Source organism: Poecilia reticulata, unplaced genomic scaffold (assembly GCF_000633615.1).
Source record: "Poecilia reticulata strain Guanapo unplaced genomic scaffold, Guppy_female_1.0+MT scaffold_269, whole genome shotgun sequence".
In the NCBI taxonomy this organism is placed as follows: Eukaryota; Metazoa; Chordata; class Actinopteri; order Cyprinodontiformes; family Poeciliidae; genus Poecilia; species Poecilia reticulata.
Genome location: NW_007615051.1, coordinates 139,353 through 152,544, shown reverse-complemented (window position 1 = coordinate 152,544; position 13,192 = coordinate 139,353). Strand labels below are relative to the sequence as shown.

General features: G+C 36.2%; 3 protein-coding genes across 3 annotated transcripts in view; all 3 read left to right on the top strand.

Annotated features, from left to right (window-relative positions):
* Positions 1-77: 77 nt before the first annotated feature.
* LOC103460649 (interferon-induced protein 44-like) lies at positions 78-3,412 on the top strand (the record flags this gene model as incomplete). Its single annotated transcript, XM_008402915.1, has 5 exons — positions 78-290; positions 1,372-1,515; positions 1,643-1,811; positions 2,438-2,538; positions 2,613-3,412. Coding segments are annotated over 5 exons (789 nt in total), but the record flags the coding sequence as incomplete, so codon positions are not given.
* A 2,783-nt stretch (positions 3,413-6,195) lies between these two features.
* LOC103460648 (interferon-induced protein 44-like) lies at positions 6,196-11,118 on the top strand. Its single transcript, XM_008402914.1, has 8 exons — positions 6,196-6,253; positions 6,531-6,564; positions 7,156-7,357; positions 9,925-10,077; positions 10,267-10,429; positions 10,705-10,802; positions 10,884-11,042; positions 11,110-11,118. Exons 1-8 carry the CDS (start codon positions 6,208-6,210, stop codon positions 11,116-11,118), a joined length of 864 nt encoding a protein of 287 aa, XP_008401136.1. The 5' UTR covers positions 6,196-6,207.
* Positions 11,119-12,155: 1,037 nt separating this feature from the next.
* LOC103460647 (interferon-induced protein 44-like) overlaps positions 12,156-13,192 on the top strand; it is a 2,627-nt gene continuing 1,590 nt past the window's right edge. The window contains exons 1-3 of the mRNA XM_008402913.1: positions 12,156-12,174; positions 12,540-12,573; positions 12,812-13,013. Of these exons, the coding sequence (XP_008401135.1) occupies positions 12,156-12,174; positions 12,540-12,573; positions 12,812-13,013 (255 nt within the window). The remainder of the gene's footprint in view (positions 12,175-12,539; positions 12,574-12,811; positions 13,014-13,192) is intronic.

Genomic DNA, 13,192 nt, shown 5'->3' with positions numbered 1-13,192 from the left:
TGAAGCCATAAAGGATCTCAGGAGCAAAAAGTTTGTTCTGGCAGATTAAATTATTTTAATTGTAACTTTTATTTTCACATCTTAACAGAAACAAAGATGAACTTCTGCAGTATGTGAAGAATTTTCAACCTCAAAATGAAGAAGTCAAAGCCATCAGAGTTTTACTCCACGGCCCAGTCGGTGCAGGAAAGTCCAGCTTCATCAACTCTGTCAACAACGTCTTACAAGGCAGAATGACCAATAGAGCTCTGACCAGCACCATAACCTCTGATCAAAGTTTCACAAAAGAGGTCAGTACATCTTGTTTATATGTTAAAAGGTTAGTTTTATTTTTGGGATTTATAACTTTTTACTCATGCATCATCAGTTCAGTCTCCACATGTTTGTGTGAAATATTGAATCATATTTTCTTTAATAAAATGTGGAAATTGCTGTGATTCCTCATTCACCTTGATTTCTCTAAATCAAATTAGAATAAAAACCTGACCTGATTGAGAAAAATTGATGTCATTTTTGGGTTCAGTGGTGCAAAAATAGTTCAAATTTAGTTGAAAAAAATATTTTCTTGTAAGCCAGTATTAGGAACCAGAGGTGGAAGAGAAAAAGTGGAGTGGTCCAACTTCAGCTAATTGGTTGAATTGTATACACCCCCCTCCCCCCCACACACACATATATAAAATGGCTAAAAATCTTTTAAATTTTAAATTGCTTAAAATTTCTATTTTAGATTTAAGTGGTGAGTTTACTTTGTAAATGGAGAAAAAACACTCTTCCAACATTTTTCTGCTGGAAACAGAGACAAACAGGAAGATTTAATTAATGTGGCACTAGTGGGGGGCCAAGGTTTTTCATTTTGTGACGGTTGAATGTGTAATAAAGGCCACAGAGAGACTGTTGGTTTTCATAGGCCACAATTTATGGCACAAGTTTTTCCGATCTCCACTCTTGTCAGCTGGGCGGCCTTGCTGCACTTGTTCATGTTACAGATTCACTTTGTGGCTGTGTGGTGAGATCTGTCTGACTGGAGCAGAGCAGAGGTAGAGAAAACATTTGATAGGATGCAGTTTGAGGCATTGTGGCACCTCAAAACAACAGCGTGCTGCTCGACTATGAAGCCAGCAGGGAATTAATTCTCATGTAACCCTGTCTGCCAGCCTAATGCTAGAAACTATCCCACCAAGATTAATGTAGCAACATGCTCAGAAATGTATTTCCCAAACAAATTTAAGATTAGAATTAAACTCATATACCTATTTTGAAGCACATTTGTTGGTCTTCTCATAATTTTAAATGTATTTTTAGCAGCTATTTCTCAGCTGTTTACATAAAAAAAAAACAGCTCAACCCTTGTCATCTGTATTTGTCTTTCAGTACAAAACCTATAAAATCAAGAAAGAAGGCAGAGAGGTTTATCCCTTTGTGTTCAATGACGTCATGGGTCTAGAGGAAAAAACTGGAGTCAAAGAAGAAGACATCAAACTGGCCTTAAAGGGTCATGTGAAGGATAATTATAAGGTATAAGTATAAACTTTTTTACTCTTAAAAAATTCCTTCTTCTAATGCTATTATAATTATCTTGCTTTATGTGGAAAATATAAGTTTGTAGCAATTGTACTGAATATATATCATATTATTTCCACAGTTCAATCCTGTAGCTTCCCTTTCTGAAGGTGATCATGGCTACAACTCTTCCCCGTCCATCAGTGACAGAGTTCATGTTCTGGTCTGCATTTATGACGCTAATGCAGCACAAATGAAGCTGCCTGTTTTACAGAAAATGAGGGAAATCAGAGAAGCAGCCAGTGAGCTGGGTAAGAAACAAAAATATACCATAAACTTGTGTTCAGTAAAGCAACGTAAATGTAAACACAAGAAAGCAAAATACTCAAATTTTATGTCAACTGTCATAGAGGTTGCAGGTGTAAAAAGCAGTACAATCCATCATGGCAAATAACAAAGAGATCAAAGTGAGAGGCCTTCAACCCGAAAACATTAGTGACATTTTACAGTTCAGTCTTTTTTACATTATGTTATAGTTAGAACTTCAAAAACTTGCTCCTGCAGCTCATCTGAGAATAATTAATGTTATGTACTTTTTAAAAGTCTCAGGAATCTTTTGCAGGTATTTAGAGATACTTCATTGATTCAGATGATGAGGTTAATTGCTCATTCAAAAAATCTTTTCATGATATACTAATTCTTTGAGACAGAAATTTTAGGTTTTCATGAGCTGTTTGCCAAAATCATCATTATTAAAACGATAAAAGACCTGAAATATTTCAGTTGGTGTGCAATGAATCTAAAATATATGACAGTTTAATTTTTATCATTACATTATGGAAAATAATGAACCTTTTTGCTAATTTTTTTGGAGGACCTGTATTTACTGCTGATACAATATTCAGATACAAGAAAAAGAAACTCTCTGTATCCTCAGGAATCCCTCAGATGGCGATTCTCACCCACATTGATTCAGCCTGTGGGGTAACAGAGAAAAATCTGAGAAACGTCTACAGGAGCAAACATTTAAAGAAAAAAGTGAGTCATAGAAAGATTTATTCTAAATAGGAAAAAAAAAAACTTATTCAAAATAAATTATTTTATTTATGCAGATGACTGACTTCAGCGCCAGTCTGGGGATCCCAATGAACTGCATCCTCCCAATGAAGAACTACAGTCATGAAACTCAGCTGAATCCAGATGTCGACACTCTGATCCTGAGTGCTCTGAGGCTGATGATTGACTTTGGAGACGACTACACTGACACACTGTGAAGATACAGAACTGTTTGTGGGGATGTGCACGAAAATCACAACAGTAATATAGTTCATATCAGTGAAAAATTATGAAGTGAAATAAAATATTTAATATTCAAAAAGCGTTAGGGCTTTAAAAATAAACATCTGTCGCGGCTTTGATTATAGTAAGTTTGATTTTTCTTTAAATTAGTTTAATTTAAAAAATCAGTCAGGTGTAGGCGCCATAGAAGTTGCAGCAGACAACAAAATGACTCTGAAGAAATAAAGATGATGTTTTAGTCAACAAAGGAGTAAAATAAGGACAAGACATTAGATCAGGTAGAGGAAGAGAAACTGTTTCATCTAAATAAATGTGTTGATGATTAACCACAAAGACCCTCTGAGGAAGGCTGGACTCAGTTTTCTGTAACATTCATCAAACTTTCCTGTTAGTTTGAAATTGCTAAAGATTAAGAAACCTTAATAAAAGCTGTTTACTGTGATAGAGATTCTGAGAGTGAAGAATCTGGCCTGAGTGAGTGGAGGCATGTGTTGTTCATTTTATTATTACGCTATGCACTGCATACAGCACAGATAAAACCTGACCTGAAGAGATTTTACTCTGTTATTATTGCAAAAACACTTAAAATAAAGCTTAATTTTTAATATTCTAAGCTTAAATGTTGTGCTTTTTAGTTGATATAAGTGAAAAATCATCATAATTAACAGGAATAAAGCTTTGGAAACACGAATCTGTGTGTTATTGATCCAATTATTGTTTTTTATGGGTTCTGAGTGGTTCAGTAGAGAAGGTCCACCATGTGCAGAGGCTGCAGCATCAATGAGGACGTCGTTGGTTCAGTTCTTGATCTTTGTCAGCTTGCTGCATGTCTTCCCCTTCTCTCTTCATCCTTTTTCCTGTCAAACAATTGCTCAATAAAGGCCACTACTGCAAATAAATAAAAGTTTCACTAAAATAAACAAACTACTCAATAATATTCTAATATATTCAACTGATCTGTATGTAGAAAAGGGTTTTACACAAGAAGAATGTGTGTTTGTTATATAAAGACAATATATATCATGAAAAATTATTTTTAACAAAAAAAAATCATTTATATAGTCTGGAGTGTTTAGGAGGTAGGTGCAGAGTGATGCTATAAAATATTAAATCGTTTTGAAAACTAGGGGCCACTTTATCAGAATGGAGCTTGAATAATCCTGGAAATTTATAAGAAAATTTAAGTGACTCTCACCTGTGAAATCATGAGGCAAAATGTAGAATGGAACATGCAGAAACACACAGCACAGCTCAAACACAGGCTGCAGGGACTCAGTGCTGACAATCAAAAGTACCAGTTAGAAGAAAACTATCTGCCTGTGGAACCAGTACTTTTTTCATCAATTATTGACATAAAAAATCAATTTTTTTCAGAACAGTTACTTTCAGTTGTTCAGTTGTGCTAAGATATTTGCACCAAAAGCTAAGCTATATTAAAAACTCCCTATTTATAGTACGCTCTATTTAGATCAACATTATACAGCCCAGAAATTGGATCAGAATTAGAATTAGAATAACTACAAACTTAGAATCCAGAAATACTTAACAGGAACAGTCACTGCTTAATTACTTTTATATTACTACTTTTTAGAAACTGTAACTACTCACTTTACACCAGAAAAGGATTTAGATTAGTTATTTTGCTTTTTTTCTTCTTTTTGTCTTTCCTATGGTTTGTTATTTTGTTTGTATTTCCTTTTAATTCATGTAAAGCAATTTGAATTGACTTGTTACTGAAAATCTGCTGTATAAATAAAATTACCTTACCTATAATACTTTGAAAATGTCATGTTTTCAGTTTATAAGGCTCTATTTTATTGACATCTTGATTTCACAGGTAAAGCAGAGGGCTGTAGTGATGGGAAGTTCAGTTCTTTTCAGAGTCGGCTCTTGTGGCTCCCAAGAGACTCTTAATTTATTATCAGTAGCCTCATGTTTCAGCTGAACTTGACAAATATGAATGTAAAAAAAAGGAGTTAAATTACATGAGTAAACACCTTCCTAATACACGTTTCAAAAAATAAAACAATACATGGCTCTGATTTCAAAACAATGCCTTAAAAAATAATAGGAAAACATAACTGTAATCATATTTTAAAAAATGTTTTGATACGGGTGTTATACATCTTAGGTTACATGTTATGCACCCTTCCATATATGCATTCTGTATATTATTTTACATGAGGAATCAGGTTTGTCAATCTCATTTTCATTTTGGGCCACATGAAGATTATGAATGTCTTAAAGTGCCGATTGTGGCATAATGTTGTAAAACTACCCCAACAAACTGTTAAAATATTATAGGATTCTCTGCTTTCACCTACTGCTTCTTAAAACTAAATTATAGTTTATTCTAATTATTTAATTTAGCACTATTAAAATAATTATCTTTTTTACTGCTAAAATAACATTTAAGCACACAACTCTTATTGATGTGGCCTCTAGCATCTATGGGCCACATGAAGTCATGGTGGGCTGGATTTGGGGCCTTGAGTTTGACATTAGATGGTGGTAATAAGTCATGTTGTTGATGCAGAGCTTTGCCAAAGCAAACTAGTGCAACCAAAGCAATGTACTAAATGTATCATAAAATCCAGTGGGTCTTCCTATAAATCACATGATCAATTAAAACTGAAAGTGAAACTAATATCCTTTAAATACCTTTGTACCTGGACGTTGTTGTCACTGCATCAGCTCTCCTTCCCTGAAGCATATCAACTTTTCAGGTACGTTCAGCAACAAAAGACCTGCAGTACAGCTGCAGTGATACATGTGTTTGGGCAATTTTAGACAATTTTAGGTTTGTGTTAGGAATGTTCAGCAAACTGTTGGATTTTGAGTTTTGCTTTCTGTGTTTCTTAGATCTTCTTTTATTTAGATCTGATATGTTTTGATTTACTTTGGTTTAGTTCATAACTATTCCGTTTTATTTCTTATATCGATTAGATTAATCTTGTTTTGGTTTTACTATAGTTCAGTCCTTCATACTGTTTCTAGTTATGTTTATTTCTTCTGGTTATTCTTAGTTACTCCAGTTTAACTAGAGTAAGTAAGGCGTAACAATATTATTGTTGATTTATTTTCTAGTCCCCTGTGCACCTCCCCTCACGCCCGTGTCTCTCACCTGCTTCTCAGTCTGCCTTTCTTTTCTCCCTCTCACACTTCCATCCAGTTTGCTGATCAGCCCAGTTCTTTTTTTCAGCAATCAGCTTCCCAGTAATTAAGCTCCTCTCTATCAGTCACTCCTTGCTGGTTGCTCCCATCATTTCCCTGTATTCTCCCAGTGTCTCCTGGCTGGACTGTCTTAGATTTATTTTGTATTTCATCATTTTTTTCATTAAATCATCAAATTCAGTTGCTGCCTTCATCTCTCTGTGTTTGGGTCCTACAGCTACACCAACAGTCAACATGACACAAGGAACCAGCCAGGTGGACCCAGAAAAAATTCTCCAGGGTGAGAGCATAAAGAACTTTCTAAGAACTATCAGGTTAAAACTATACAATATTTCTACTGTAACCTCACCTTGGGAATGGGCGAGTGCTGCTGCCCACCTCAAGTCACTTTTAGAACCAGAATCTCCACTCTTTTCATCTCTTGGATTAATAGACATATTTAAAGAGGTGGAGTTTAACAGACCCCATATAACCATTATAAATACAAATAAAATAGCTAATTTTGCTTACTTTTTGTAAGACCGGTGATTCTTTTAGCTCTTTATTTTCTATTACAGTTTTAACAACTCCATGGAGAGAAACATCTTGGGGGTGAGTAAATGTGTTTCTGTGCAAATGCATGTCCACAATAAAGGTTCAATAGCTGGAACAGTTGGATGGCCCTTTGAGAAAAGACAGGAGTTCGCTTAGGCAAAAGTTGCTTCCAAAGGGTGTCTGTGGTGCCTGGGACATGGTCAGGGTTTCCCAGGTCTCAACTTGGGCCATATGGACGAACACGAACACACATCTACTATTTAAATGTGCTCTAAGTTCGAAGGTTTAAAAGTAATTTTTCTATCCAACAGAATATGACGGAACAGTAATTATCCCTCATGAACACCTGAGCCTTAAAACATATCAAATTTATGGATAAGATAATGTGTCGTTTCAGAGATTTACTGATTTAAAACAGATTTAGTGATTTAAAACATCAATCCTAAAATACAGAATCTTAAGTAATGTGTAATGTGTTGTGATGATTATCGGAAATGCTTGAAAAACACGGGAGTTGTTTTTTTAAAAATGGCTCCTACATGATCCTAACAAAATGTAAATGAAGCCATAAAGGATCTCAGGAGCAAAAAGTTTGTTCTGGCAGATTAAATTATTTTAATTGTAACTTTTATTTTCACATCTTAACAGAAACAAACAGGAACTTCTGCAGTATGTAAAGAATTTTCAACCTCAAAATGAAGAAATCAAAGCCATAAGAGTTTTACTCTGTGGACCGACCGGTGCAGGAAAGTCCAGCTTCATCAACTCTGTCAACAACGTCCTCCAAGAGAAAATGACCAATAAAGCTCTGGCCAGCAACCTAACCTCTGATCAGAGTTTCACCAAGAAGGTGAACATATTGTTTTTCTTCTGCATTAAAGGCTCATTCACATTTTCGAGTGTAATGACGCTTTACTCATGTCAGCTTGGTGTACCAGCTCGGTTTTCACATGTCTGAGGGAAAAGTTAGCTGATATTTTATAGCATGAAATGTAAAAAAATATTTTTATTACACATTTACATCTGTCCAGGTTGTGGTTCTATGGGACTTATGAATCCGTTCTGGCCTGGGTGGGTTAAAAAATTTACCCTTTTTAATGTATACCCACATTTGTTAGTTTTTGTTTGTTTTGTTTGTTCTCCCTGTTTGGTTGTTTGATTTCTATTGATGTTATTCGTTCTATAAAAAAAAAAAGGTTCTGTCTGGTTTTGGGCACCTGTTCCTGGGTAAGGTCCTGGCTATGTGGGTGTATCTCCGGATGTTCCAAGAAGTTCCAGACTTCTTTTGGAAGATCCAGAGATAGCACCAAGTCCCTGAGACACAATTAGTCAATAGTCTTAAGTCGTTTTCACACTGCAAGGAACAGAACGGAACGGCACGCTTCGGTCCGGTTCCACCCGTACTGCAGCCCTGTTGTGTTTGCATATAACTGAGGGCGACATCGAAGCTGTACTTGACATCATTATTTTTGAAACTAAACAATGTTTTGATGCAGCGGCCGAAGCCTTTTCCTCAGAGATGCAGCGGAAAACTTTCTCTTTCCTTGTTGACCGATCTAGTTCATTCTGTACTCGTTGATCAGGGAGTAAGCAAAGGACAAGGGACCAGGTAACAACAGAATATTGAGAGGAATTTCTCAATATTCCTCTCAATATTCCTCCTTGGAACCACAGCTCTTGTGGTTCCAAGGAGGCGGGTGGAACTGGTTTGGAAGTTTTAATGCAAACACGGTCGGCCCTGCTTTGAACCCGTGCCGTTCCGTTCCTTGCAGTGCGAAAACGGCTTAAATGTCATTCCTCCCAACTGGCTATTTTTGTCCGAAATTTCAAATGACCCATTAAAACGAATACCCAAACTTACCCATTGAAAGGAATCCCACTGGGTCCCAAACATCCCTAATGTTAATTGAAAAAAGGACCGTGCCTCTGGTAAGGCAGTCCCATTCAACCCTGTCACCAAAAACACAGTCATAGAACACACCACACAGTAAACCAGTAATCTGCATTGCACCCAAATTGTCCCACCTGCCCCAAGTGCCTATAATCAAACCAAAGATAAGGTAAGGTAAGGTAAGGTAAGGTAAGGTAAGGTAAGGTAAGGTAAGGTAAGGTAAGGTAAGGTAAGGTAAGGTAAGGTAAGGTAAGGTAAATATTTTTGAAATGTCTTGGAGCTCATTGGTTCCCCACATAGTTCTGCGGACACAGGGGTATTTTGGACAAAGTTCTGCAGGGTTCAGGGCACCTGTTCCTGGGTAGACCTGGTTTCTGGTTGTCCTCTTAGTTGTCCAAACCTAGGGGAATTTTGATAAGGTTATGCTGGGTTCCAGGCACCTGTCGCTGGGTAAGGTCCTGACCATCTGGGTGTATCTCTGGATGATCACAAATGTCCCAGTCCTCATTGTGAAGATCCAGAGATAATCCTAAATGCCTGGGACCCACTTAATCAATAGCCAAAGTGTCATTCTTCCCAAATGGCCTGTTTGGCCCCTTACTCCTTTAAGTAAGGAGTATTTCCAACTGACCCTATGCCACTTGGTGGCTGTTTGTGTTACTACACTGAAAACTGGCCACAAGGGAGGACTGTGAGGGTGAGGTTAGTGTGAGTAGGCAAATTTGGTGGTCTGTCATGGGCTCACCACAGGTCAAAAAATTCTTAACCTAGAACATAAGGGTAACGAGGAATGAGTCTATTGGGTGACCTTGGTCCTGTGCCCCCCAAGGGAGGAAATCCCATTTCATTATTGGGGGGACCATAAACAAGAAAATTTCTTAAGAGTAATTGTGGGGGTTCAGCAAAGTTAAAATGAAGTGTGACATAAAATGTGGTTTAAAATTATTTTATTGTGTTCAAGCTGCAGGACCAAAAATGACTAGTAAGAAGCAATGCATATCAAATGTGTTTTTCTCAGTAAACAACCTGTTGAGACCTGTGGAAGTGAAACTAAGATTCAAATGTTGTTTAGATCTGAGTTTGGTTCAGTGTCACTGATCTTGTCTCTAATACCCCTTTACAAAAATGTAAGGTTTTTACTAAAAACAAGTTTTAATGAAAACTCCACGTAATAAAATTCCTCATAAATATTGATTTATTGCACTGACTCTTAATACAACCCATGTGTTATTTAAATTATAACTTAAGTTTCCGGACGCACTAGGGGTAGCACTCAGTTAAGAATTTTATTTAGTCCAATTTAAAGCTTATCAGTGATATATTTTGTGAACAATACAAAATATATTTAAATTTTTTGATAATGCATGGATAAGGAAAAGGACAAACAGTATATATATATTTCTGCTTTTATTTTTAATTATGTCAGTTTTGATCCTGGATAGTTTGACGTTCTCACAGTTTAAAATATATTTTTGAAGCTATATGTGTACTGTTTACATAACCTTTTAATCTCTTTTTTCATTCAGTATCAAACCTATAAAATCAAGAAAGAAGGCAGGGGAAACTTCTATCCCTTTGTGTTCAACGACATCATGGGTCTGGAAGATGGAGATGGAAGAGGAGTCAGAACAGACGACATTAAACTGGCCTTGAAGGGTCATGTGAAGGATGGATATAAGGTACAGATACTATACTTTTACCTTTTACTTTTAAAATGATCTTCAATTGAGGCACCATATAGCTCAGTGGTAGATCAGGCCTACCATTTTCAGAGGGCACAGTCCTAAATCCATCACAATTAGCTTGCCTGATGAAGTATATACATTTAATACCAGTTTGACTTAATGCACATCATGTTTTTCCCACAGTTCAATCCTTTATCTTCTCTTTCTGATGGTGGTCTTGGCTACAACTCTTCCCCATCCATCAGCGACAGAGTCAATGTTCTGGTTTACATTCATTCTAAAGTTCAAATGAAGCCGTCTATTTTACAGAAAATGAGGGAAATCAGAGAAGCAGCAAATGAGCTGGGTAAGCTCAAATTATACAATCAAACTTATATTCACCAAAGTAATGTAACAATAAACACCAGTCAGTAAATAATCTAAACCCTTTATGTCAATAACCTAAGCTGATTGTATAATATAGGTGGAAAAAATGTGTTGCAAAAATGAAATTAGCATTTATCCACAAGGTTTTTTAGTGTCATGAATGTTTCCCACTTTTTATGATTTGCTCCTAATGATAATCTAAGAAGTGCTTCTCAAATAACATTATCCATGCAAAGAAACTCTCTGTATCCACAGGAATCCCTCAGCTGGCAATTCTCACCCACATTGATGTAAAATATAGTTTCATAGAAAAATTGTTTAGAAACATCAACAGAGAAAATATAGAGGCAACGGTGAGTTGTCGAAAGTTATTCAAAACATGAGAACCTCCCTCACTGTATTAGACTCTGAATAAACTTATTTTTCTTCAACAGATAGGTGACTTCAGCTCCAGTCTGAGGATTCCAGTGAACCACATCCTCCCAGTGAAGAACTACAGTCATGAAATTCAAATTAATTCAAATGTCGACATTTTGATCCTGAATGCGTTGAAAATGATGATTGACTTTGGAGACGCCTACGCTAAAAACAGTGTAAGTCTATAGTATAGTATAGTATGTGATATGCATGGAAATCACAGCACCATTTTGTTCACATCAGGGTTCTTAAAGAAAATGATATACATTTTTCCTTTCATCAGTCAGGGGTGCACTTGCTTAAAGAAATTGTTTTTTTGTTAAGTTGGTTAAAACATACCAATGTTGGGAATCAAAATTTGCATTAATGTTTGGCTTTTATAATTATTAACAGTTATGGTTAATAATTTGCCATTAATAAAATTATTGCTAAAATTAAAGTTTCTTTCGTAGGCTCAATGCAGAAATTCCTGTATCAAAGGAATTATAAGTCAAACTTGTCTGTATTGAAGGAATGAATAAAAAAATACAGCATCTCTGTCTTTCTTTCATTGTTTGATGCGTATTCAACAAGCTGAATAGATAATCCAGATAATCCTATCACCATCAAGCTGAATATATTTAACTTTTTTTCTGCAGTGAGGAAGTTTAACAGTTCACTTGGAATGGTGAGAAGTTGGCAAGACTCTGAATGTAAAATGATCCTGCTAACACTTTTCGATTACCTTCTCCCTACGGTCCTGCAGTAATTTACACAAATACGTTGCTCCGTCTGAAACAACCAATCAGAGCTAGGAGGGTTTAGCGCCGTCACCCACAGTGACGGCGCTAAAACGCACTGCTCACATCCTCCTGCTTGCTCTCCGCTATGCTACAGCAGGTTGACATTAAAATGTTGTCTGCCATGAATGTTCAAGCTTCTTAGCATGGCCATCGATAACAGTGGCCATACTAACACATTTTTGTGAAGTTGTTTCTCCATTAGCACATTGAGCAGTAACTTCTTGAGCTTTATTGACAACACTAAGACCCTCCTCCTGGCTCTGATTGGTTGTTTCTTTCTAGTAGAGATGCATTTTAGCAGACAGCAATACTAGTTCAGGACGGAGATGGAGGAGGTCAATTTTTACAGCATCTGTCTCATAACATACTTTTGTTAAAGTTACATATTGCAGCTTTTAATGCTTCAAAGAAGTTCTTTTGTAATTTTAGAAGAAACAATAAATTGTAATATTTATTTCTTTAAAAGGCTCAACATAAAAAGTTGTGAAACAAAAAGACAAAAAATACATGGACAACAATTTGGAGGGTAAAAAAAAACTAACTCCTCTTTTACTGTTTCTCTCGTAGCACATTTGTGTTCCACTGATGGGGCGTGATATATGTAAGTAATACAGGATTGTTTGGTTGAAATACATGTAAATTATTCATTACATGAATTTTTGCTCAGTTTTAAAGTACCTACATTATGAAGTGAAACAAAGTTACAGATAAAGCATTATAGAATGTACCCCACTTAAGTAGAACTTAATTATTTGTAATTTTTTGCTTAATAAATGATCAAATGATCTGCTGGATTGTTTGAATAGTAATTGATCAAATACAATTTAAATAAAAATATTTTCTTACTACTGGGTGTTTTTTTTTGACATTTCCCCCAATTTTCCATTACAGTTTTCAGAACTCCATGGAGAGAAATATCCTGGGGGTGAGTAAATTTGTTTTGGTGAATCTGCATGCTACCAATGTGTTTGTTGCTTTTTTGCTTCATCAGGCAGCAGATCACCCAATATAATCTGTTTTGCTTGACTCTCCTTTTATGTTCATTTCTGAGCTGCAGTAAAAATGTTCATGGGTTCATTTGAGCCAGAGAATCTCAGGAACAAAAAGTTTGTTCTGGCAGATTGAATCATTTCAATTGTAACTTTCTTTTTACATTTCAACAGAAACAAAGAGGAACGTCTGCTGTACGTGAAGAATTTTCAACCTCAGAATGAAAATGTCAAAGCCATCAGAGTTCTGCTGTACGGCCCAGTCGGTGCAGGAAAGTCCAGCTTCATCAACTCCGTCAACAGCGTCCTGCAGGGCAGAATGACCAATAAAGCTCTGACCAGCAACACAACCTCTGATCAAAGTTTCACCAAGAAGGTGAATATCATTTTTTGTTTGCCTTAAAAGACTCATTCACATTTTCAAATATTATGACTTTTTACTTGTGTCAGCTTTGTGTATCAGTTTTCCATCCATCCATCCATCCATCCATCCATCCATCCATCCATCCATCCATCCATCCATCCATCCATCCATCCATCCATCCATCCATCCAT